This window comes from Parasteatoda tepidariorum, chromosome 5 (assembly GCF_982258835.1).
Source record: "Parasteatoda tepidariorum strain Cologne lab strain chromosome 5, Ptep-v5.0, whole genome shotgun sequence".
Classification (NCBI taxonomy): domain Eukaryota; kingdom Metazoa; phylum Arthropoda; class Arachnida; order Araneae; family Theridiidae; genus Parasteatoda; species Parasteatoda tepidariorum.
In genome coordinates this window covers 94,003,153-94,030,610 of record NC_141759.1, presented here as the reverse complement: position 1 = coordinate 94,030,610, position 27,458 = coordinate 94,003,153, and the positions used below count along the sequence as shown (strand labels likewise).

Genomic DNA, 27,458 nt, shown 5'->3' with positions numbered 1-27,458 from the left:
GCTACACCCCCTAAAAAGCAAGTAAGAATAGTCAAATAATTGCAAAATTTACTTTGTAGTTATCTACCGCTTTTTTGATAATTTTGGCGTGTTCGGAGCAGTTGGCATCTCTGCAACATCCATAGTAAACATTCACGTCCCGCAGTGGACTGATCGTTAAGACACGGCTCCCAGCAGATCACCGAAGTCAAGCATCACTGGCTGCGGTCAGTGTGCGGGTGGGTGACAACTTGGATCAGTCTGCGTATGGACCGAGGGTTTGCGGTATTGGTCCTCGTTAAACTGCTCTACCGTAAAGTGCTCGACTTCGCGTGCAGGTCGTTCGGGCTACCGAAGCGGGAGCGTCATCCCCTCTGCAGCGGATCATCCTCCGGGATGTTTCCCAGACCGTCGCTAATAGCCCATTGTGCAGCACTAGTGCGACGTAAATGAACAACAACAACAAGTAAACATTCACATTAGGTTAGGACCTATGCAACTTTTACAAAATTTATGTTATCGAAAGTAATAAATAACTATTTATTTCAATCGCAAATAAGATAAAAAATTTTATCATGGGACCGCGCTTACATCAAGGAATATATTCCTCTATGTAAGCGCGGTCCCACGATAACATTAAATCCATTCATAAAGGGTTAAAGTTTAGGGATCATGCTTTGTCACTTTATTTCTCGTAATCAAGCTTCTGCTTGTCAAAATCGTTAACATTCAAACCTACCATGTCATAGTGTTACCATCACATTTTTGGCATTTTAACCCTTCTAGGACCGAGATCGTGATGACGCAACTCCCAATTTACTACCCCCCCCCACGATATCATATATGAGACGAATCATTCCGACACCAGCAGACCATATCTATTTGGAACGCTATATTTTAATTTTTAAACAACATTGAATGTCGGTTGAAGTCAGTTATAATTTCGAATAAATGTCTCGCAGACTGCTGACCATTAATAGAGGCGATCGCAACACTCGAATACGCCACCTGGGGAGAAGACCGGTTCCATGCCTTTGATCCTTCAATCTCCTCCTCTTTTCAGGTGTATTGGAATGTGCTACGATATTTTTCCTTTTCTTAATATTTTTCGTATTTAATTGCTAAAAATATTTTTTTTTAAATTTCCACGACTCTTTCATTCAGAACTATGTTTAATGTAGTTTTCAGTTCCATATAGTTCCCTAACTTAAAATATTTTAATATTTGAAAACCAAGACAGAAACAAACATTACTTCCTTCTTCCATGACTCTCCACACGCTGATGGTGAAAGCATGCGAAGTGTTGCCATAGGTAGAGGGTTCTGCTCTACGCCACCTATAGCCCATTTCGAACGCCAATGATATATCGGTTCCGTTTTTTTAAAAAATTAAACTATGTAAATAGTTGCGAGTGTTTGCTTTTTCGAGAGATTTGGACGCGTATTACAGAGCTTTGGGTTACCGTTAATAATTTGACGGAGTAGAAAAAGAATGGAATGATATTTGTTTAGTTAGGGTAAACTTGTTTGCAATCTGAGGTTTTCTAGATTGTATTTTGTATGCTTCGTATAAGTTTTGAAACCTTTTTTTTTTTAAAAATAAATAAATATCGCGAACAATTTATGACAGTATATTCAGGTATTGTCAATAATAAATTGTAAATTTCCATGCATTTAATTTCAATAATGATTTAGAGGAATTTTCTAAATGAAATTAGGCTTAACGGAAAAATTCGCACAGTCCCGTTCATAGGTTTACTCTCAGAGCATGTTTTTCTGGAGAAGCGCTTCTTGCTCTTATCGAATGCCCTGAATAGGTTAATGAAAGAGAATTATGAACAAAATGCAAGTCGGTCGTTACAAAAAAAATAACACGCATTATCATGCTTAACTCTATGACCCACATGGACAACGACTGGCTATAGAGGAAGTTTTTTAAAAAACATACATATAATGATGCTACAATTCTTACATTTATTTCCAGCAATATCGTGTCCAGAGTTTGACTCTGCGTTGTTGCATGGCTTATCCGTATTCTACAGGCCTCATCCAGAAGGCATGGTCAGGGTATTATCAACTCAAGCTCAATTCAAATGTGACAATGATAAAACGATATCCGCAACTTGTTTAGCCAACGGAATGTGGTCAAGGAGGCCTCCAACTGAAGAGGAGTGTCCTACACAAGGTAAGAAGTTTTTAAACTTTTACTCAATACAAATTTACCTTAATAAAAAAATTTATGAATAACCCTGTATATTTATCCTTATATGAATGTTATGTTCACTTAAAAACTCAACAAGTGTACCAATATAAAGTTGACAACAACTAGCACTGAAGCAGGGTTTAATGGAAGAGCAAATCTAATTGAATAAATCAACATTACTGTTTGCTTTAGAACTAAATATAATCTCATAAATTATTAACATGTCCTGGCAGTCGAAATATATTGTTTTTGAGACAATTTGAAACACATTCAAGTTTTATCGGACAGGTCAAGCTGGTTTTAATTACAAAAAAAAAAAAAAAAAAACATAGCTGGATTTTAGCAATTATATTTTAAAAATATACTTGGATCCTGCTATTGTAAATCGTCTGTGTGCGCAGCAATAAGTATACTATACACAATGGTACACTATATCCAAAATCTTTAAAAAACTTAGAACAAGAAGGTTCCGCACTCTGCTTACTATCACTTGCCAACCCCCAATAATTGCTAAGCAATTATTTATTTGTTTGCTTCACAAACAAATTTACCATTAATTTAAATCAAATGTAAATATAAACAAAATATTCTGCATTGATAATCCTAGTAAAATTTAAGAAGTGGAAGTACGGAATTATCATATTTACAAAATAATGATAATAGTGCCAAGCAAACAGGAAACTGTGTGCGTTAAAGGAAAAATGGGAAATCTCTGCTACCCTAGGTGTTTAACGTTATCCTTGGGATATACACAGCATTCCTAACTCTAGCACCCATCGTGATGGTAAAAATAGAACCGATTTAGTAATTTTTTTTCTTTACAATTAGTCTGTTACACAAACCATCTGCTACGCATATGTTACCGTTAAAGTATATAATGCAGCTATTTCATAGAATATTCCATGAAATAACTGATTGTGTCCGTTAAAGTGTGTAATATGTTATTAATTTGACACTTTAACTAGTTATTCTATGAAATAACTAGGTATTCTATAAATTAACTAACTAGAGACAGTTAAAGTGTAAAATAAACAATTTATCTAAAATAAAATAACTAGGTATTCTATAAATAAACTAATGATAGACAATTAAAATGAAAAAGAAGCAATTTATCTCATTTATGCAGCGTATAAATGGTATTTATGGAAACGTACCATAAAATCATTTGTTACAACAAGGATTACTAAAATAACACTTGGAATTACAAAGAACATTATTTCTAAAACAAAAACATTTTTTGTTGACATACTGGGTTTTACACGAACATTTTTTAAATCCCTGACCAGTACCTAAACTTTGAGCTGTAGCAACCGACCGGAGCGATATTTCTACATCCGGTACTTTTTCGATTTTAATTAATTTTTGTTCGCACACACTGAACTGGGATCGGGAATATAATTGTTTTATGCGGCCGTTTCTTGTGCCCAATTGGAAAAACATTCATTGCAGTCAAAGTATTTTGTAATTGATCTTCGTTCATAACGCAATAGGGGTGGAAGGTACATGTATTTGTCGTGCGAGGTATATGTTTTAGATTATTTTACACTTTAACGGGCTGCAGATCGTTGTTCTATGAAATAACTAGTTAAACCATGAAATACAAGAGAGTTTTACACTTTAACGGACACGATCAGTTATTTCATGGAATAACTAGGTATTCTATAAAATAACGGATTTCATACTTTAACGGTAACACATACATTTCGAACTAACACGAAAATACCTTCGCTGAAATACAATCTCTGCAGTGGTAGACCAGTGACACTTATTAAGAGTTATTCTGGTTGAAATCTTAATACAATTGTTTCATCATCAGTGCCATCCCTATTCAAAGACGTCACCTTGTCATATGAATAGCATCCTATTATGTCACTGCAATCTGTTCAGAACAGAAAAGTCCCCTAGCAGCAAAATAATTTGGGCCCTCATTTGGCCAGTATTCGTGAATCTTGGCTCAGTAAGGGTTTAAAGGGCCATTATTTTTCCGATATTGGCTCTATATAGAATTTTCCGATTCACCCAATATTTTACAGCCACTTTACAACCCATATCGGTCCTATATAGAATTGTCAGATTCACCCGATATTTTATATCCATTATTTAGCCAATGTAGATTCTATATTGGCCAATGTAGGCCCTACATAGGCCATTTTAGTAGGGTGTGTAGCGAATTTTTATAACAAAAACTAAGCACCTTGTAAGTACTTTTTAAGCACTATGTACATCAACAAAATACCTAATAATTTTCAAAGACTTTACATGATCATGATAAAATAACTAGTTTCCGACAAAGAACTCTTTTCTTGATTCTATTAGCCATTATAAAATGATCAAGAGATTTTTCGGTTCGACATCAGAGGGTGGAAAATGAAGTCTGAAATTGCGAATATCTTGCAAAATGCAGCAGAGTTGCACATGAAAGTGCAAGAATCTCACCGAGCTCAGCTCAGTAGACGCACATGTGGACTAAGTATTTCATCAAACATGTAAAATGATTGGTGATTTCATACGTTACGGGCAGACAGTAAGCCAAAACGGATTGTGGTTGAATGAATTGTGAAAACATTGAATAGTACTATGGGGAAAGCACGCTTTTGCTTAATAAGTTGCAAAAATCAACACGGTAAAGAGAAAAAAATAATCTCATTTTCAAGAAGGGAAAATTAAGCACTTTTTAAAATCACCTAATGTAAAAAGCACCATTATGTGCTTTTAAATAACGAAAATTGAAAATAAGCACTTTTTAAAAACGCTACGCACCATGCCTAGGACTAATATTAAAAAATCTAGACATCTCCATATTGGTCTATGTTCTCATAGGACCATATGGAGCCAATTTTGATCCCAACTTAGGCCCAAGATAAAATTGTTGCTAGGATCCAATCGATTTACCTGATCACTAAGGGGGATAACAGCACACTCTCTCCAGCTGAATAAGCTGGGGTAAATACTGGGTTTATTAAATAAATTTGTTTAAATTTATTCTATCATTAACATCCTTCTTCTGCTTCAGATTCGGGAATGCCTTGGAATTGTCCATACCTTGATATTTCAAGCAAGCCCAATCTAATTTTGCATCCAGTTAAGCCTTACAAGGATAAGATAATAATGTTCAACTGTACTCATGATACACATAAAACTGGAAGCCCTTTCACTAGGTGCAAATCTGATGGCAACTGGAGTCACAAAGACCTGCCAGATTGCTTGCCGAATTCACCAGGCATCTCTTTCTAGGCTAATTAATTGTGTCACAGAAATGAAATTGCAACACGGACAGAATATTTTTCAGAGATCACACAATTAGTGGAAAAACCTAATAATTGAGTGTGTGCAATTCACCCGACAAAAAACATTTTCATTGTAAATGTATTGAAAGAGATGAAGTATAAAAAAAATAAGATAAATGGTTTATTTTGAAGATTGCATTCATTTCAAGCAATTTTTCTTATTGAAAACAAATTAGTTAAGTGAATCATCCTTCAAAAGAAAGGAAGAAGACTTTTTATATTTTAAAGAAAAATATTTTTGTGGTTTATAGCCTCGATGTGTGAATTTTTTCAACACAACATACATAAGAAAATTTTTGTGTTAAAACAACTTTTTGTTGAACTACAACAAAATGAATATAAAATAAAGCTTTATAGCAATCGTATTCAGTGATTGTGTTTTTTTTAAATGAAAATATTAGATTATTTATACTTGTTATAATAAAATTAAAGAAAAGAGAGCAGCAATGGCATAAATGCAGCTTTTGCCAAAATGTTTCAGAACTGTTCAATTGTTTGTCATGGCTCAATTAGTAGAATGGGTCAAAAAGTAGAAGTATCTTAAATCTTTTAGTGCAGAGAAATTGTCAACTATATAAAAAAGAATGAAAATTTTTTATATGTATGTACTGATATCAGCTGCTGCCACAATGGGCAAAAATTTGATTAAAAAAACAGTTATATAATTTGTTGATCCAGTTAATGCTCCTGCAACTTTGATACTCATATTTTACCATGCAAGATTATGAGAGATATACATGTAAAGCAATTTTGGGAAGCAAATCTAATGAGCACGTCTTTAAAACAAAAAGGAATTAAATATTAAAACTTGAAAGTTCAAAGTTGGGGTAGCTTTGGTTACTTCACCTTGAATTCTAATAAAATTTGTATTAAATGACTTAATATACAACTTTTAAAGAATTATTATTATAAGAAATTAGGTCATAAATTTAAAAACTATAATTCATCAATATAAGTTTTTTTTTTTCTGAAATAAAATTTTTATCCATTCAATCATGTTCTAGTTATTCGATAAGCATGTTGTATTATAGATTAAACACATTTTATTATTCATCATTCATGTTTTATTGTAAATTAAGTATACTCTACTATTATTAGGCTTGTTTATTATACATTAATTATATTAAATTACAAAAAGAGTATTTTACTACTTAATAATATTAAAGATCTTTACCTACATAAAAACTTTTGTAACTTTATCAACTGTGCAAGTCAAGTTGCTGATGCACCGTGTGGCAGAATTTTTTCGAACTTTCTGCGACAATTCTCTCTTGTGCTACCTTTCTGAAAGACTTTTTTAATAGTAGCAAATATACTGCTTGTCTAAGATAGGTACTCTGACCGCCGCTAAGTCTGCAGCAGTCTGGTGCTATGGAAACAAGAAGAGGGCATTTTAGGGAGGGTGGCTTCGATGAAGAAATCTCATCTTCTTTCGCCGTAACCAGACCTAAAGAGGGACCTGCATCCCTACTTGAAATAATCATACCTCGTTACCATAGTTACCGCAACAGCTCCAGACGAATGTCTGGCAGAGTATCTATCGTAGACAAACAGTATATAAGTTACTAATTTTAAGTAACAGAAGCACTTTCTGTTTACAAAAAAAATCTTCATGTACAGAATAGAACCAGATATAATTTTAGATTATAAATATAAGAATTTTTTTAAAAAATCTAAATATAAAAGAATACATATTCTAATATTATTGGCGATATTCTTCTGTTATAAAAAATATTTGTATAGTTAACCTTTTTAAAATTTTTGCTATTTGCTATTTCAATCTAAAATTCTAGTTAAAGAATTTCTAGTCAATTTCTAGTCAATTCTAGTCATTGCGGAATTTTTTTTATTCTCAAAAGAAAGTAGAAAGAAAAAAAAAGAGTTTTTATTCCACCTCCGATATGTGGGAAGGCATTTTTTAAATATAATTCTGCAGAAAGAGGGAAAAAAGTTCTGCAAAAATTAAAATATTTTGAAAAATTCTGCAGATAAAAAAAACCCCTGACTTCCTTGCATCCCAAATAAAAAATCTTTCTGCAAGAACTGTATAATGTTCTTTAAACTCTTTAACCATGTCTCAATTACTCAAATCTTTCTGCAAGAACTGTATAATGTTCTTTAAACTCTTTAACCGTGTCTCAATTACTCAAATCTTTCTGCAAGAACTGTATAATGTTCTTTAAACTCTTTAACCGTGTCGCCACGATTCTGCCACGGGGCTGATGCATGAATTATTTCTAATAGTACATCCTAAATTTTAACAAAACTTAAATACCAATATTATTCTTATATACAAATATTATTATTCTTAAACACAAATATTATTCATATAAAGATAATGATTCCTGCTTTGATTGTTTTAAAAACTAACCGGTTTCTGAGTGTATGGTTCAGACAGAGCCACGCCCACACACTTGACAATAAAAACAGTAACCCCTGATACTAATGATGGAAAAAATGAGCATTAGTTACAATAATGGAAAAACACATCACATTCGCATACCTGCCAACATTGGAGAAATAAAATAACGGATATTTTACTAGCAACATTTTTTAGGCAACAAGTAAAGTTTTCATGCATAATCATGTAAGTCAAAAAACAGAAACTCAAAATTGGTAAAAAATATAAGCACTTAACATTTAGCAAACTATGAATTTGTATATAAATCCTAACCTAAAGAAGATTTTTTTAAAACCATTACTTAAACTATTAACACTCAACATACTGCAGTACTGGCAATAGGATGATACTATAGGATTCAGTACTGGCAATCTGTTCAAGAATAAAATAAGTTTTTTTGCCATTAGCAAATATTTTATCGCCAATTTTTAAAAAAAATTTCGTCAACAAATACGGGGAACTTTGAGAAAATATGGGTAAACAGGAGATACTCGTAAAAAAAAGGAGTTTTTGTTAAAAACAGGAGACTTGGCAGGCATCAATTGATACCAAAGCATCAGATGATGAAAATGCAGAAATTTGTGGTGTCATTGCTTTAAGAAATGGTTGACAACACTGAAATAATAAGCACAACTGCCAACATTGGCGAAATAAAATAACAGAGATTTTACTAGAAACATTTCTTAGGATACAAGTTAGGTTTTGATACATCATGCAAGTCAAAAAGAGAAATTCAAGATTGAAAATAAAAAAAACACTAGCATTTAGTGAAGTAAAAAAAAAAAAACATACATAACTCTTAATCTACAGAAGATTTTTTTAAAATCATTATTTATAACCACTTAAACTTTTTTATAACCGTTGTTAAACAGCCGACTCAATCTTGAGTTAATAATTTAACTCAATAATAAACTCAATTTTGAGTTTTGAGCTACTAATTTTCAACTCCGTAGCCTTGTAATTTTGAACCCAATCCAGACGACAAGGGAACTCCTGGATCAATCAGTCATTGGGAGAAATTAGTCTTCGTGGAGGACTTTTGGATGGAACTAACCCGTATTTGCGTTACATGGTGAGGAAAACCACGAAGACGTCCTACAGTTAGCCTGACCGCAAGGGGTACTTATACTATTAACACTAAACATAGTGCAGTACTGGCAATAGCACTATCTGTTGAGAAAGAAGAGAAGTATTTTTGCAATAAGAGGTTTTCATCAAAAATTTTTTTTAAAAATTTCTTCAATACAAAGAAATTTGAGAATATACGTGTAAACATACTTGATAGTCGTAAAATACTAAACATAGGAGACTTCATAAAAAACAGGAGACTTGGCAGGTATGAATAAGTGATACAGTAACAATGAAGAAAGCAAAAGGAACCACAACCAGCACCAACTTTTGCAGAATGCGACTTTTAAAACAATAAGAAACTTCTTGTATTCACACAAACTTACATAAATAAAACAGCAATCTGTTATGAATCTTAAAAATAGTTTAGCTAAATTAACTTTATTTTGCGTTGTAAATATTTTTTCAGAAAGGATATGATTGTTTCAATTAAAAAACTTTTATACATTTTTCGTTACTTTTTATACATTTTCCAGTCAATGTTTGATAATTTATGTTTCCATACATTCATAGTTTGCAATGATTGGTGGTCCCATGAAAAACGATCACTCGGGGTTCAACTGAGTGAATATATATAATGTTGTAGAGTTTTATTTCCAGTTAAAGAATCTCACTTACATATTTTCATATGAAGGCCATTTTATTTACACTTTTAATTCAGTTTACAGTTTTTTAACTTTATTCTTATAGCAATAAAGTTTTAAAAAAATATTAATTGAATAAATTGATACTAATTTTAATAAACAATAATGGCAGATGAATTTTAAAAAACAACATACAAAGTTTAGAATACACAATTTTAATGTAACTATATCTGCAGAAAATGCAAAGAAAAATAATTTAAAAAAAATATTACATAGGAAAGTTTAAAACCATTACGAACAAAGAACACTTCTTCCTCCAAACTTGAAATGATATATTAATTTAAACACTGGGCTGTTTCACAAATTTGGGAAAATCTTATTCCACTATGTCTCTTTTATACATGCCTCTAGAGGGTTTAAGTTTGTTAGTTGCACAAATATCTGGGAATCTTTATAAATGTGGAATCAAATTAAGTTTCCTGAATGATTAATCTATTTGATATATAAAGAATTACCTCTTCAATTTGGTTCAGTAGGTCAGTCTAAAGACTGAATATGCTGCATCTTTTACATTCATTTTCTTTACTTTATAAATTATTAAGTTGGTCTGTTATGGCTGCTAAGTCTTTCATACAATATGATTTTTAAATAAGCATGGTATACCTGATAGCATAGTATCAGGTGTTTCACGATCAGTTTTTCATTATTTAGAACATTATCAACCCAATGACATTGACTGCAACATACGTGAGCACATTATTGGTGGAAGGTAATTGCATTTATACTTTGACAAACACTGAAAGGAAACAGGTTCCGGAAACACATTTAAACAAACCTAGGATGACTCTGGTGATAAAATGGCAAGCTTTGTGAACACTTGTATATGTTTGATCAACATTCAAAAATGCTCTTAAGCACTCTTCTTTCTTTTGTCCAGTTATCACTTCATTGCACTCGCATTAAAAAAATGTTCATGTTTCTTCCTTTCAATATGTTGTCTCACTGTATTAATCTAAAAAGAGGGAGAAAAAAATTCAATATGAGTTCATAAAAAAAACAACAGGTTTTAACGAGGGAAAAGAAAGAAAAATTTGTATCGCCCAATAATAAAAAAAGATTATAAATATATATCTATATACATTTATTTTTATGTACTTTTTCATACATTATTATATCCACTTTTTTATATAAAAAAGTAAAAATATATCAGTCTTCATTACATCAGTCACGTATAGCTCTCAATTATAACGCAAAATGATTACAACACAGTTGAGTCTGATACATTGATCCCTGCCAACAAACAAAATTAAACTTATAATGTAAAGTCTATATAATATAGCATATGCACAAACATACTATTAAAAGTGTAATTAAATAAATAAAAAAAAATGCTGCTGATTTTTACAAAAAAAATGTCACTGAAAATTTCAAACTAGCAAAATAATTTATAACAATACAACTTTTTATTAATAGACATATAAGAGCACCATTTAAAAACATACAGATGAGTGAAAAATTCATAAAAAATAATATGCTGATTTGAAGCAACCATTTTCTATAAACAAAGATTCAGAAAACTGCAAAGTTGAAACAAATACAAAATACAGCAGATGAGATGTGAATACTTCATTTTAAAAACAAATCACTTAGGAATGATCTATGAATGAAAAAACAAAACAATTAGGAATGGATCTTTTTAAGGTAATGAATCCATAAATGTTTTAAGTTGATTTACATATGACAGTGCAATTTTGAAAATTAATGAAGTATTCCATATTTGACATTTTTAACAATAGATTCCAACTACCTAGGATCAATAAAAATCTAGGGTGGCATGTCACTCATTCAGTAAGCACAACAAAATCAAAAGAAATAAGTGGTTGAAATAATTACTTTGAAAATTTACTAATTTACGTTACTCATTGTCAAAAGATGTATTTTGTCTGGGAATTTTGTCTGTCTATTTTCATGTGAATAAGAGAAAATGAAACTAAACTTTAAGAAAGTTTGAATAAAACAGGATTTATGGAAGAATAGCAAATGATTCAAATTCCACCATAATTCGACAATAATTACACAAATTGTAATATTTAAAAGGATTTTATTTCATTGTGGTTCAGTGGTTAAATCCAAACTGAAACTTAAGAAGTGAAGAAAAAATAATAAGAAAATTGTTTGCGCTCAGCGCCATCTGTTATCATAAATCCTCAACACTCCCCACTTGAACTCCTCCGAGTTCACTAAAATTTTAAACATAAAAATTAGACAAAAAATAACATAAACATATTAAAAAAAATAACATTTAAATGCAAATAAATTTGAAATGAGATGCAAATATTCACTTGAAAGAAAATAAAAATAAAAAAAAACATAAACTATTAAAGTTTATCATTGTTCATTTCAGTCATTGAGTTCTAAAGGATAAATAAGTTGTACTGGGCGTTTATATTCGCCGTTGGATTTGCGAATAAGGCAAGATCTTACACGTCCATCACGCCCTTGAAATACTTTTGTTATAATACCTATGTCCCATAATAGTTTTGATTTTGTGGTGCCCTCCATCATAACCACATCTCCCACTTTCAAACATTTTGTTTGGTTAGGAGAAGTGAAGTTGTGTGCAGATTTCAAATTAAACAAATAGCGCTCCTTCCAGCGCTTCCATAAATTAGCCAATAATGTAGCTTGGTATTCTTTTCTTTTTATAAGAATCTTTTTGGTGGATTCTCTATGGATGGTTTCTATGAAATGGGCTGGATACTCTGCCTTTTCTTTACCAGGGGTCAAAAACTGTGATGGGGTAAGAATTTCCGGTTCACCAATTTCGTTAGTGACGTAGGACAAGGGTCGAAGATTAACGATGGTTTCAATTTCAGTCAATATAGTGGTCATCTCTTCAAAATTTAAGAGAGCTTTTCGAAGTATTTTCTTTAGAGGCTCTTTGACACTTTTTACCAATCTTTCATAAAATCCTCCCCACCAAGGGGCAAGTTGGACGATGAATTTCCAGGATATTCTTTTAGCAGCCAGAAAGTTTTTGAATTCTGAATTTTCTAAAATATCAAATAGTCTCTGAAGCTCTTTATCGGTACATTTAAAAGTCTTGGCGTTGTCGGAGTAGATTGTATGACAACCACCTCTTCTAGAGAGAAATCTTCTGAATGCGAGCAGAAAAGTCAAAGTAGACATGTCTGTGACTAATTCAAGATGTATTGCTCTCGTGACTGCGCATGTGAACAAGGCTATATATGATTTCTTTATTCCATTTTCACCTTTGATGCAGATTGGTCCGGCAAAATCGATTCCGCATACAGTAAAAGCAGGAGTTTCACTAATTCGATCTTTTGGAAGCTGTCCAGTCATTTGGGTAGAAGGTTTGGCTGTGTATCTGCGACAAATCAAACATTTCGAAACAACCTTTTTTACTAATTGTCTTCCTTTAGGCACCCAAAATCTTCTCCGAATTTGTACTAGAGTGCTTTCTACTCCAGAATGAAATACATTTTCGTGTTCTCGCTTAACAAGCAACTCTGTAAATTTAGACTGTCTTGGTATGATTATAGGCTTTTTCTCATCAAAAGAATAATCTCCTTCGTCCAATCTTCCTGTGATTCTCAGGATATCTTTTTCATCAAGATAAGGAGCTAAATTGAAAATAGTAGAAGCTGGAATAGGCAAACTAGATTGGAGAGCTCGTATCTCACTTTCAAAGAATTTTGCTTGAGTAAGCTTTACTAGTATATCTTCAGAATTTCGGAGCTCTTCTGCAGTCAAAGTGTCCATATTCGGCTTAACTTTCTTTAAACAGTTCAAATATCGCACTACCCACGCTATGATTCTAACAACTTTTTCGAGGTTGCTAAAGTTAGCGATATTTATCAACTCAAGTTCTTCACCATCTACACATTTCATAACGGTGACTTCATTTTTACGATACTCAATTTGTTCATCATTTTCTTTGAAGAGTTTCAATTCTGGCCACATTTCGGTCGGAAGCGACAACCAAGGTGGCCCCTTCCACCAAATGTCGGAATTCTTCAATATACTCATGGAAGCACCTCTGCTAATAAGATCGGCAGGATTGTCAATTCCGGGGCAGTGGAACCAGTCCTTAGGTTGAGTAATTTCTTGAATTTCTTCCAATCGGTTACGCACAACTTGTTTAAAACGAATGGCAGGAGTTTTTACCCAACAACACACAATAGAGGAATCGCACCAAAAGAAACTGTCACACGTAATTTTTATGGCTCTAGTAATAGTTCGAAATAATCTAGCAGAGAGGAGGGCACCTAGTAGCTCAAGTCGTGGTAATGTAATCATTTTGAGGGGCGCAATTCTACTTTTAGCTGAAACAAAACATGTAGAAATATGCCCATCACTAGTTTCTGATCTGATATATGCTACTGTACCATAACCCTTTAAGCTGGCGTCAGAGAAGATGTGTAACTGTGAACTTATAATTTCTTTGTTACCTGCTTCGAAAAAATAATAACGCGGTATTTTCAAATCATTAAGTTCACCGAATTGTTTACATATTTCGCGCCACTGATTTTCCATATCTAAGGGTAGCTCTTGATCCCACTCCAATCCGCTTTTCCAAATGCTTTGAACTAGAGATTTTAGAAGCATTGTAAAGGGTCCAAAAATCCTACTGGATCAAAAATACGCCCAATGATTTTCAAAATAAATCGTTTTGTTATTTGCCCTGTGTCTATCAATTTTAACAGATATTTGGACTCAAAGTAAAATACGTCTTTTTTAGGATCCCAACTAACTCCCAAAACTTTAAATGGAAAGCCTGATTGACCTAACGATTCCTTTTCATTCTGAACATCTATGCCTGCATTCTTCCATAATTCACGTAATTTTTTATCATTTGTTTGAAACTTTCTCAATACCATGCCTGCATCCCGAAATATTTCAACACAATCAGAACTTATTTGAAATGCTGTATCTGTACTGTCACTTCCCCCTATGACGTCATCGACATATACCCTTTCATTTAGTAATTCATACGCAAGAGGCTTTGATTTTGCAAACTTTTTAATATGCTCTTTAATAGTAGCCGCTAAGAGAAAAGGGCTACAGTTGATACCAAATAGTATGCGGCAAAATCTATAAATTACTGTAGACGAATCATTATCGGGGTCATCTGACCAAAGAAATCTTGTGACATCTCGATCTTCTACATTAATCCCTATTTGTAAGAAAGCTTGTTGAACGTCCCCTATATAAGCAATCTTGTTTTCCCGAAACGCTAGCATAAGTTCATATATATCTGGATATAAATTTGGCCCAATATACAAACAATCGTTAAGAGACAATTCATTTTCTTTATGCGCGGAACCGTCAAATAAAATTCTTAATTTGCTAGTTAGTTTATCGTTTCTTATAACCGCCCTATGAGGTAAATAACATTGTTTATAATTTTGGGGATCAGTGTTATTAACTTTCTCAATTATCCCTTCATTTTCGTAAGTTTTTATAACTTTTTTATATTCTTCAAACAAGGATTTATCATTTTTAAATCTCCTCTTTAATTTGTCAAACCTCTCTGAAGCCAGCTCAAAGTTATCATTTAACAAATGTTTTGGATTTGGTCTCCAGAGAAGTCGCACACTATACCTATTATTTTCAAAATGCAAATCAGAATTAAAACCTTTTAACAATTCACTTTTACTATCAACATTTTCTTCGTTCATAGTATTTATTCCTAATCCTTCAAGGTTCCAAAACAAAGAATAATCAACATCAGATATTATAGTATTGTTTACAATCCTACTTAATTGGCAATTATTCATGAATCTCCCTTGAACCACAAAACCAAATAAACTATCGGTTGCAACGAGCCCTTTTCCCAGCCTCAAAGACGTATCAAAGATTACGTCATGTAGGAAATCGGCGCCGATCAAAATGTCTATATCAGCAATTTCTCCGGTATCCGAAAGAAAAATATTATTTTTCCTTGTTAATTGTTTAATTCTCTCAGGGGGTGCGGCTATTTTCCCACACGTTATTTTTTCTACTACAAATGCTTCAATGCACACATTTAATTTTTTATCGTTTTTGTTCTGAAGATTCACTTTCACTAAATCATAAGAACACCCCTTGGAAATTTTTTCTCCAAAACCGAAAACATGCAACCGTTCAGTTTTAATGGTCCTGAGGTTCAACTCATTACAAATATCCCGTTTCAAAAAACTGCGATGGCTACCAGAGTCAAATAAAATTCTAACCAACTTCTTTACATTACCATTAATCAAATACGCTAAAGAAGTCTGTAAATATATCATTTCATTTTGTTTTCGTTTCGAAACACATGAAGTGGTAACAGATGCCAAAGAATCGTTTTTCTCTTTCGACTCATTATTTATTGCTGATTTATCACAAATTAATTCGCTATGCGGTTTCTTACATAATGTGCAAATACATTTATTCCAACATTTTTTGGATGTGTGATATTTCTTTAAGCACCGGAAACAGCAAAATTGATCTTTTAGCGTTTGTTTTTTTTCTTCGATGGTCAGAGAACAATCTTTCGATTCGTGATTTTTGGAATTACAAAACAAACAAAATATGTTGTTAGATGCCGAAACTAATGCTGAGGAAGATGAGAACTTCCGATTATAATTATGTTTACTATGGCTCTCCGACCGTTGCTGTGTTTCGAAATGAACACTTAGTTTTTTAGAACTGTTAGACAACACATGTGAGGCTTCTCTACATTCTACCTCTTTTCTAATAAATGAAATTAATTCATCAATGTCAAAATCTACACTTGATTTTCTATTTTTATTATAATCTAAATTTAAATCCTCTGGTAGCTTTTGTAAAATAACAGGACAGAGTAAATTACCATAACTACCTTTTGTTACATTCATTGATTGCAAACTGCGAATGTGGATTTCACATTCGTCATAGAACTTACGTAGAGCTTTAATATCATATGAATTTCTTACAGAATTAATTGATAAAAGTTTATTCATATGACTACTAATAATTAAATCTTGCCTACCAAATCTTTCGGTAAGCAATTTAATAGAAGAATCATAATTACTTTCAGTTAATGAGAATCCAGAAATTGCACTCAAAGCAACTCCCCCTAAATACATCTTAAGATAATTAAATTTATCAATTTTTTTAAGACTCTCATTACTATGTATAGCTATGTTATAGCTATTCCAAAAACTGTGCCACTCACAAGCATCACCAAAAAATTTGTTTATCTCCAATTTAGGTAATTTAACGTTAGCAACGTGCGAGATATTTCCATAAGTTATATTTTCTTGTAAATTATTGTTACCACTATTAATCGTTACTTCCTGTCTTGTAGTCTGGCATTTCAGTAAATATCTTTCAATTTTGCCTTTATAAGCCACTACTCGATCTTGATACTCTTGACTTTGTATGATTTCACTCTCTAATTCCTCGCTCTTATCAAAATAATTCTCAATTTTCAAATCAAGAGCCTTTAAAGTTCCGTTTTTTTCAATTAACTGATTTAGTGAATCATACAAGGTCTCATCAGGAAGTATTTCTAATAACAATTTATCAATTTTATTTATTAATTTTGTAATCAGCTGTCTGATTACAGCTCTTTTGGACTTTAATTTTTCAAAATCATCCATTATAAACAGCTCGCACGTTACTATAATAAATACAATACAATTAATACAATAAAATATCAAAAATAAATTACCGACTTAAGGGAGACCAAACAAAACAAATGTAAACTTACATTTCATGCAGGTGGCCTATTTTCGGCCGGCGTAGCACCATGATTCGAATTCCACCATAATTCGACAATAATTACACAAATTGTAATATTTAAAAGGATTTTATTTCATTGTGGTTCAGTGGTTAAATCCAAACTGAAACTTAAGAAGTGAAGAAAAAATAATAAGAAAATTGTTTGTGCTCAGCGCCATCTGTTATCATAAATCCTCAACAGCAAATGTGACATAATTACTAAACTCTGTCATCGTAATGGAAGGATCACAGTAATGGTGGTTCGACTAAAGAGTGCAGATCAGCAGATTATAATAGTAAAAACTTTAGTTTCAAGCAGGGAATCACTTAAGATGAACATACAATCAATAAAAAAGTAAAAGAAGCTAAACAAGAATCAACCAAATTTTACTTGCAATATCTCATTTAAGAAATAAGATAGTTAAATTACATTTCTTATAAATATCATACAGATTATGTCATGTCCGGAAAGAACTTATGGTATTACATGATAAAATTTCACAAAGCCATAAAATACTCATGAAAAACATAAACCAACAAAACATATAAAGAATATAAATGCCTGAAATAATTTTAAGAATGAAAGAATAAGTTAAAAAACATGAAAATAAATTAAATGACATCTGGAAAAATGTTGAAATTTCAAATGCTGCTGTTACACACAACATATCGAGCAATAAAACATATCTAGTTATTAGACATTTTCATCTTTTAAAAACTCGTGATTAAATAATCTTTAATTACTCTGTATACTTAAAAAAAAAAAGAAGTTTTTTTTAAAGACAAATGATTTTCCAAAATAGAAATGGAAAAAAAAAAATAATAATGTTGAATCTACTTTTAAAGGAAGCCACAAATCTCCTACATAATTAATTTATATTCACAGAAAGTTTCATAGTCAGACTTGCCATAACAGCAGTTTCAGAAAAAAAAGCTAAATTTCACAAGCTCACATACAACTTTAGAAACAAGATTTTTAAATTACGGATCAAACTATAATAAAATTATAATTTAAAATAATTATTTCATTAAATAAACATAAATTAAATAAAGACAATTATTCTATAAATGTATTCGGTATTTTCACTTAAAGTTATATGATAATTCTGTCTGCTTTAAGTTTTAAAATGTCGTTGCTTTTTAAACTCTCCAGTAATTTTCTTCTAAAGAAAATCTGCAAATTCAATATTCTGTTTATCAAACTGCAACTTGATTAACATTTTTTAAAATAGAATTTATTAAATTTACTTAAAGGGCTTCACTAATTTCAAAATGTAACTAAATATGAAATAAATTATAATTTGTGAATTATCACTCAGTTTTGCATTTTACCAATTCAGTAATTATAATCAATGAAGAGCCGAAATCTGTCGAACAGTTCCTGAAAAAACAGGTTTGGAAGGGGGGGGGAAATATAGATCTTTCTTCTGTTTAAACCAGGTTAAACTGGGATCCTTTTGATTTATTTGAAACAAAAGGTAAAATAACATTTTGACAAAAATAAACTTAATTAATGCATTAAACAATTTCATATAGTTATTAATCAATATTTTCAATAAACAATTTTAAAAAAAATCTCATTTTTGTTCAATAAATATACCAATAAATTAAAATAGAATGACGAAAGATTTTGATTATGTTTATACTTATATATTTTATATTATGTTTCTACTTATGTATATTACAACTCCATTTAAATAATAAATATAAATGCAAATAAAAATTTAAAATCTAATTGTTATATAATATATTAGTAATAAATTAAATAAGGTGTACTCCTGTTAGCTAGTCAGTATACATAAAAATGCCAATTTTTCAGCATTATTTAATGTTTTGGTAAAGCAATATACAAAATATCATTAATTTCATTTATTTATGTAGTGAATACTTATCTGTTCTTTTTCAATGGAATTAATACACATTTTAAGTAGAGCACAATAAATTTTAGGTAATACATAAATGTAAAATTTTTTTTTAAAACAAGGAATTGATGACTAGGACTGACAACATCAAATTGGCTGTATACATATGTTTATAAAATATTAAAGTAAAGGCATGTTTTATAGTATTAATGAATTAATAATAAATATAGAATAAAATACTTTGCTGTTTTATTAAATCATTGAAGTTTAAAACACATATATGTTTACAATGCAGCATTAAATAAAACAATATACCTTGATAACATTTTAAATGATCCTTTATGAAAACATTGTACTTTGAATTAAGTAGAATCAAAATAAAAAATATTTTCACAGTAAAATTTTTTTCACATTCATAACAGAGAAAAAATTCTAAAAATAATCGTGAAAATTATACATAAAATTTAGAATAGCACCTCTATTGGCAATTATGCTTTTCATTGCTGTAATCATATATTATTTAACAAGTTGTTTAAACAAAATTCTTTTTAACCTACTAAAAATTTTTTCACATTCATAACAGAGAAAAAATTCTAAAAATAATCTTGAAAATTATACATAAAATTTAGAATAGCACCTCTATTGGCAATTATGCTTTTCATTGCTGTAATCATATATTATTTAACAAGTTGTTTAAACAAAATTCTTTTTAACCTACTAAAAATTTTTTCACATTCAAAACAGAGGAAAAATTCTAAAAATAATCTTGAAAATTATACATAAAATTTAGAATAGCACCTCTATTGGCAATTATGCTTTTCATTGCTATAAGCATATATTGTTTAATAAGTTGTTCAAACAAAATTCTTTTTAATCTACTTTTAAAGTCAGCGCTAACTATTTTTAAAAACTATCCAAATATTAAGTAATTAACGGTCTGTTTTATGTTAAGCAATTTTAGAAACTTAACTTTAAATTTGCTCATAGTAATTCATTTTATAAGTATTTTTTGCAGCAATGATACATAAACATTAAAAAACTACACATTAATGTACATGTAAAGTAACACAGATGTACACAAAAATTTAATCAGGGTATTTTTCGCTATTATTTCACACTGTACATTTTCTAATGGCAATTTTAGAATTGATAATTAAGTCTCGTAATAGAAAAGAGACGAGAAAAGCAGAATTTCTTGCAGAAAAGAAATAGTTGCATGATGGTATAATAGGGTGTTTTTTTCTTTCTTTTTTTTTGAACAAAAATATAAAATTTAATACCTTTTATAAAAATACCAAATTATTAATGTACAGTGAAACTTTAGTTATGTTAAGCATCATCGTAAGTAAAAAATGCTTTTCATAACAGAAAATGCAACAAATAGAAAACTTAAATAAATGTTATTTTGATGCAGACTGGCATGATATCATATTATAGTTTGCATAGATACATACTGTCTTTAAAAATTATTGAAAAAATGCTTGGAGAGAATACCAAAATCTGCATCAATATCGTTCTTTCTGTTGCCTTTTTCCACCAACCTAATGAATTTAGATTTTTTCAAAAACAGTTATTCATTCAATAAAAATGGATATGTTTTTGATTAGGTGAATTTAGTTTCTAATCCATGCCAATACCCAAAGGCACCTAGTTAATATTCAAATAACATTAATTTATGTATTCAAACAAACAATTAAAGCAGCAAAAAGTAATAGAAAGCAATAAAATAAAAGATATATGTCTTGGCAAGACAGTATTTCTTCAGGGGACACACAGCCTACCAACACACAGGAGCCTTTCTGTTGTCAGTGGAAAAACCAAAACTGACAGTACCCCTGATGCCCCATAATGGATAAATAAGAGAAAAATCATTACAAGAATTAAAAAGCAGAGAAAAATAATGAACCAGCAAACAGTACTTAAAAGTACACATAGTAAGACATAAAATTGAAACGCTCACTAATAAATAAAAATAGTTACAGTAACAGTTAGAATAACCAAATCAAAATAAAATATAAATTGCCAAATCAGTAAGAAAATATTATAAATAAATCAAGTGCTGACCCCTATTTGAAAATCCTGAACAATGAAACAAAAAGACATTAAATTAGTAAAAAAATTTTTAAAAAGTGGTGCTGTTCTCGAAAAGAAATCCTAAATTTCACCGCATAGGCCAATTAATGTGGGCTTTAATATGCCAATACCCTATGTCAAATAGTTAATATTCGAATAACATTTAATGCCTTATTTAGAAAATTCTTTAATGAAACATAAATATTAAATTTGCTCAACATATATATAATAAAGGTTTTTGTTTCTTCCTTTCTTTTAATATAACAACAAATAACAGACCAATGAAACAAATTTAGCGATAAATAGATACATTTTAAGAGTAAACATGTTTAAATTTATAGTGTACAATGCTTATAAAAAAAACTATTCAAAGTAATCTACTTACATTTAAGTTTTGCAGAAAGTCACTTATCATTAGATTACTCACAAACAAAGAGCTACAATTAATAGCAAGCATTTTGCACAAAACTTGTTCCAGAATCATCTAAAATATAAAAGTGGCATTGAAATTGAAATATAGATATGCAAAGTCTATTTATAAAATTCAGAACCTATTAAAAGTGGGTAGAAAAATTTTAAATTGTTTACTAATATGAAGTTTTAAAAATTTTCAATCCCAAACAAATTAATGACAAAAGTAAATAAAAACAATCACATTTGCGTCTTACTAGGTAAAGGTATGAAAATGGCCATTTAAGAGGGGAAAAAATAATCTTTTTGGGTAAAAATTTAGCTTTTGACACGAGTGAAATATTTTATTTTTACAACCGTCGTCAAATAGTCAACCCAATTTTTGGGTTTACGACTACTAATGTACATCTTCGGAGTCTTGTAATTTTGAACCTAATCCAGAAGACAAGGGAATTCCTGGATCAAGTATTGGGAGAAATTTGTGTTTGTGGAGGACCACAAGAACCTCCCACGGTTAGATGATAGCAAGGGGACTCTAACCCATGATCCATCTACCACTGAGGATATGACATGTCGGCACTGTGATCAGTGCAAGTCGGATGTGGATTCGTATAGATCAGCCATCGTCGGGTTTCGAACCTGATCACCTCATTAAAAGGCGAACGCTGTAATGAAAATATTTAAAATCTTACAAAACTATTATGTAGATATTTCTAGAGATAAACTCAAATCTAGCCCTCACAGATAATAAAAAGAAAAATTAATAAAAATTCTTGGACTACATTTTTTTCTATAATCAGATAAAAAATGCTTTTAAAAAATTTTTTTACACTTGAAACTAAAAATGGCCATTTTTTTAAAAAAGAAATTTTGAGGGGACTACTTACCATTTAATAGAAAAGAAAGACATTTGTGCCATTAGAACATTTTTTTTAAATATTTTGAATTGTGATTACACACTATATACCACTTTTAAACTATCGGGTTCAGTAAAAAGTTTTCCGCCAAGGGGAGATACCTCCGTGCCAGCAGCAGTCATTCCCGTGGTAGTTAACCTTTTCCGAAATGGGCTTTTGCATTTTAAAGCTGAAAGTTGGAACTACACAACTGTGTAATTTGTTTGTCAAAACTTTATCATCTTGTGCACCAGAGAAGTGTTTGAAATGGAGCTATCACGTAAGCAGATCAGAACGATTATGTACTATGAGTTCCGAAATAAACTCAGTGTAACTGAATGCCACAAGAAAATGTGTGAAAGTTTAGGTTTCAATACTATTTCTTATGATACAGTAAAAGTTTGGTTTCGAAAGTTTAATAGTGGAAATTTCAACATTGAAGATGAACCACGTTCTGGCCGCCCTATTGAGATTGATTGTGACCAATTAAAGCAAATTATTGATCAAGACAGAAATGTTTCAACATGAACCATTGCGTTAGTGCTTGACGTTTGCCAAAAAACAATAGTAAATGCCCTTGAACGCATAAATTTAACATTTAAGTTTAACCGCTGGGAGCCTCACGAATTGACTGCTGAAGACAAGAGCAAAAGAAAAGCGGCCTGTTTGGTTCTGCTCAGAGATCAAAGGAAAGAGAACATTCTGGACAGAATTGTGACCTGTGATGAAAAATGGGTATACTACAACAATACTAGACGTAAAGGAGGGTGGTCAGCACCCGGGGAATCAGCAAGTTCATATGCAAGACGAACGCTAACTAACAAGAAGGTCCTTCTCTGTATCTGGTGGGATTGTCGTGGAATTATCTACAAGGAGTACCTGAAAAGCGGGCAGGCTATCAACAGTACAAATACAATATACAGCAATATGCTAATCAAAGTTAGCGATGCCATTTACGAAAAACGAGTTCAGAAGGAAGGTGGTTCTCTTTCATCAAGATAACGCCCGGCCACATGTCAGTGCAATGACCGGCTGGACCCTCTACACACTGGAGTGGGATTTTATGCAACATCCATCATACAGTCCAGACATGGCACCTTCAGATTACTATCTGTTTTCACATTTGCAGCTGCATCTTGATGGCACAATTTTCCGTTCAAATGACGAGGTCATAAATGAGGTTGATCGCTTTCTGGACTCGCAGTTCTTCGAAGAAGGGATTGAAAAGTTGCCAAAACGTTGGCAGACTAATGTTGATTTGAATGGAGATTACTATCCTCGTTAACTTTGCTGATTTTCTATCTATTTATCATTTTACAGGATTTATTTTTTTTGGCGGAAAACTTTTTACTCAACCTACCACTTTTAAACTATTTGAAAATCAAGGTGGAGGAATGGTTTAAGTCCATTTTTTGCATAAAAGATGATTGCATCATCATCTAATTCATTTAGGAGTTTACTAAATTTTAACAAATCAATAATTAGGAAAATTGGTTCTTCTTGAGAGTTATTACAGTGAAAATGGGTTGTGCTGAAGAAAAACAGTGTTTGCCCGTGTGCAATTTTTTTCTTCTTCTCAAAATCAGCATTCATAGACATAAACTGTTCTTCCCCCTTGACCTTTCTTTGGCCGCCCTGAAGTATAAATAAAATTAAACTTCAAACTCAAAGAATGTATAGAAACTCACAAACTAGGATAGACAGTTCCATGATTGAAGATTTAAAGAAAAAAAATTGCAGTGTTCTAGACACCTAACGAAAAAATACAGACAGAAAAGTTTTAATCTTCAAATGGCTGAAAATCGATCAGGATTAAATCCTTCAAAAGCAATTTTTTAAAGATTTGTCACATTTTGAGGCCCATATTCTTCAATTAGTAGATATTCTATTTTTACATTACAATTTTGGAAATAATATTTAGTTACATGTATTAAAAAAATGCACAACTCACTTTATCCTGGAAAGAAAGAGCCCAGAAAAATAGAATTACACATTTTGAATCATTAAACATAGCCAATAGTTGAGATGGAGGAATCATGATGTCTGTAATAAAGAAAAGTTTGTTATAAAATTATGTTGGAGTAACAAATTAAGAAAATTAAAAAACACTAAAAAAATGTTTTTAATTGAAAAACTTTGGTGCTAATTCAATTATGATCAACAAGGAAAAAGCTTTTATTGTTTGCATATTGTTAAACCAACTGATTCAGATCAAACTTAAGATGGACTCTGTCAAATCGTACTCTACTTATCTCATGGTACAAAAATAAAATAGATATTACGAGGTGACTTACAATTTAGGACTAAGAGGTCTTCTCTCTGGCAGAATTTTTTCAAGCTTTCTGCGACATACCTCTCTAATACTAATATCTTTCTACAAGATACTTTTAAAAATAGCAAATATACATGTTACTAAATTAAAGTATTAGGAACGTCAACTTCAAAAATCAGGGTCGCCACTCTAATCAGGAAAAAAAAAAATCCCTGTAGATATTATACACAATATATTAAGAGGAAACACACTATCACTGAGCTTTTGTGTGAGATATATTGCAGTGTTTTCATTACAGAAAAAAAAATTAGAGAGAATTTCTCACCCTTTCTCAAAAACAGAGTGAGATCTCAAAAAGTTAAGTGAGATTTCCAAAAATTAAAAAAATGCGAATAGACTTGGAAAAAAAATATTTCTTTAATTATAATACATTTTTAACATCTTCTAATTTTTAAAGCATTGAATATTTTTGCTGCATCATCATATGGAAAACGTTCTATATCTACTTTTTCATCAGCTTTTCTCATTTGGTTGCTCAAATGTTTATCAGTCATTTGTATACAATATTTTGTCTTAATTCGGTTTTTAGTGCTAAATGACCTTGCAACAGATGCTGAAAAATTCAGAATCACTTAGTAAATTTGTAGCATTGAAAAAAATTTAAACATCTTACATGAAAAAATCTTACCTGCTGTGAAATGCGTTCTGAAAGGTGTTCCATCATTCGAGGGGGGGGGGCATTGTATTCTGCTGTTCGCACCGATTCTGAACAATACTGGTAAATAGGGAAGCTAGATAACAGGGATCCATGTTGAAAATAATGAAAGATCAAGGAAGAAAAGTGATACGGATTTTATTCAAAATGGCGGAAGACGAATTTTTTTTCCAAAATTCGCTCATTTTGAAATTGATTAATAGAGTGTGCAATCTTCTCGCGTTAATAATTTTTTAATGCGAGAAAAGAAAAAAATAAGCCAGATTTTCACGCTGTAGTGAAAACACTGTATTGTACCAACTAAACTCAATTTAATAACCGGAGAAACTTAGAGAAAAAAGGCACAGCGGAACATTTTAAAACAAATAATGCTAGAGTAAATTAAATAGTTTAGTACAGCAGAAATATCATCCGTAAATATACCATAGATTGTGCTTAGAGTGGTCACCATTTTTTAAAAGACGAAAATAAGAAACAAAATTCCATGTATTTTCCCAATTTGTAAAGAAGAACTAAAAACTCCCTTTATTTTCCCTGTAATTTTTGTTAATTTTTAAATTCCCTGTATTTTCCAGGTCTTCCTTGTTCTTCCTGTGGCAACCCAGAAAATTCAATATATATATACTTTTCTTATTAAAAAAAATTACTTTTTAATTAAATATGTAATTTTTTTTATTCCAATATTATGGGCGATATTTTCACATTTTGTTGGGGAAAAAACACAAATTATTTTCTCGTTCGCATTTTGTAAATCATCACCACATTAAAAAAAATTACAAAATCCATAACAGTAACTACCGAAAAAAAGAAGAAAACGATTAACAATGAAATCACACGAGTCGAATGATGAAAAGGGTTACTACATGCGTGTTTTCATTTTGAGATTCAGTTGTAATAAATAATACAGCATTAAAAAAATCGTATTTTAAATACTATGTGGAAATCAAAAATGACTGCATAAAAAAATTAGAACGGAAATTTCTGCAGAGTAAAAAACAAATTTTTTACTTCATTATTCTTTATTTTTCATTATTCTCAAATGAGAACAGAAAAATCTCAAGCATTTTTTTCCCACTCCGATACATGAGAAATACTCTTTTGAATATAATTCTGAAGAAAAGCTTAAACTTGAAAATTTCTGTGGAAAAGAAAACTAACATTTTTTACTTCAACTACTCTTAATTTTTCATTATTCTCAAATGAGAACAGAAAAATCACAAGCATTTTTTTCCACTCCGATGTACGAGAAAGACATCTTTTGAATATAATTCGGAAGTAAAGATAAAACTTTCAAAAATTTCTGCAGAAAAAAAACGTAAAATTTTTTACTTCCCATAAGAAAAATCTTTCTCCGAGAAACTGGCAATGTTCTGCAACAATGTCGCCACGAGGGTAGTCTTTATACTCACAATCTTAGATTTTAGGATACATTTTTGTGTTTTCTAGTAGTTTTTTCTGGTTATGTAACAAACTTGTGTTGTTAGTACGATTATTGATTGTTGAATACTAATTGATTGTTGAATGGTACTGGTTTTTTTGTCAAAAAAAAAAAGAATAAATAAACTGAAATTCTGCACACATCAAGTTTTGAATGGGATGGCCTAGTATTTTACATGCTCAGAAGATACTGCCAAACAGAAAAAATATCCACCATCAGTTTACTTAAGAAAATTTAGAAGAAAATGCCAAATTACAACCAAAATAAAAATGATTAATGAATGACAAAGACTTAGTGACTATTTAGTATAAATACAAATTTTTATGTAAGAAGTTTTGTAACAGTATTTGTATCAAAATATTTTTTAGGTTTTGGCAACAACCCAGCAGTGGCTGGTGACAGGGGATATTTCCGAATCATGATCTGTCACGCTAACTACAATCACTAACGTACCAGATGGA

The 27,458-nt window shown here is 31.0% G+C and overlaps 1 protein-coding gene and 1 long non-coding RNA gene across 3 annotated transcripts in view; one reads left to right on the top strand and one right to left on the bottom strand.

Moving 5' to 3' along the window:
- LOC107442330 (uncharacterized) overlaps positions 1–5,833 on the top strand; it is a 29,851-nt gene extending 24,018 nt beyond the window's left edge. For both annotated transcript variants that reach the window (XM_087164548.1, XM_043042230.3), the window contains 2 exons: positions 1,963–2,163; positions 5,195–5,833. In XM_087164548.1, the coding sequence (XP_087020674.1) occupies positions 1,963–2,163; positions 5,195–5,415 (422 nt within the window). In that variant the 3' untranslated portion in view covers positions 5,416–5,833. The remainder of the gene's footprint in view (positions 1–1,962; positions 2,164–5,194) is intronic.
- A 3,785-nt stretch (positions 5,834–9,618) lies between these two features.
- On the bottom strand, positions 9,619–24,976 carry LOC107442329 (uncharacterized). The gene is made up of 4 exons (XR_015433847.1): positions 24,867–24,976; positions 24,524–24,615; positions 21,651–21,749; positions 9,619–10,593 (listed from the first exon to the last, which is right to left on the bottom strand). It is a non-coding gene; the product is annotated as an uncharacterized LOC107442329 (long non-coding RNA).
- Positions 24,977–27,458: the final 2,482 nt, after the last annotated feature.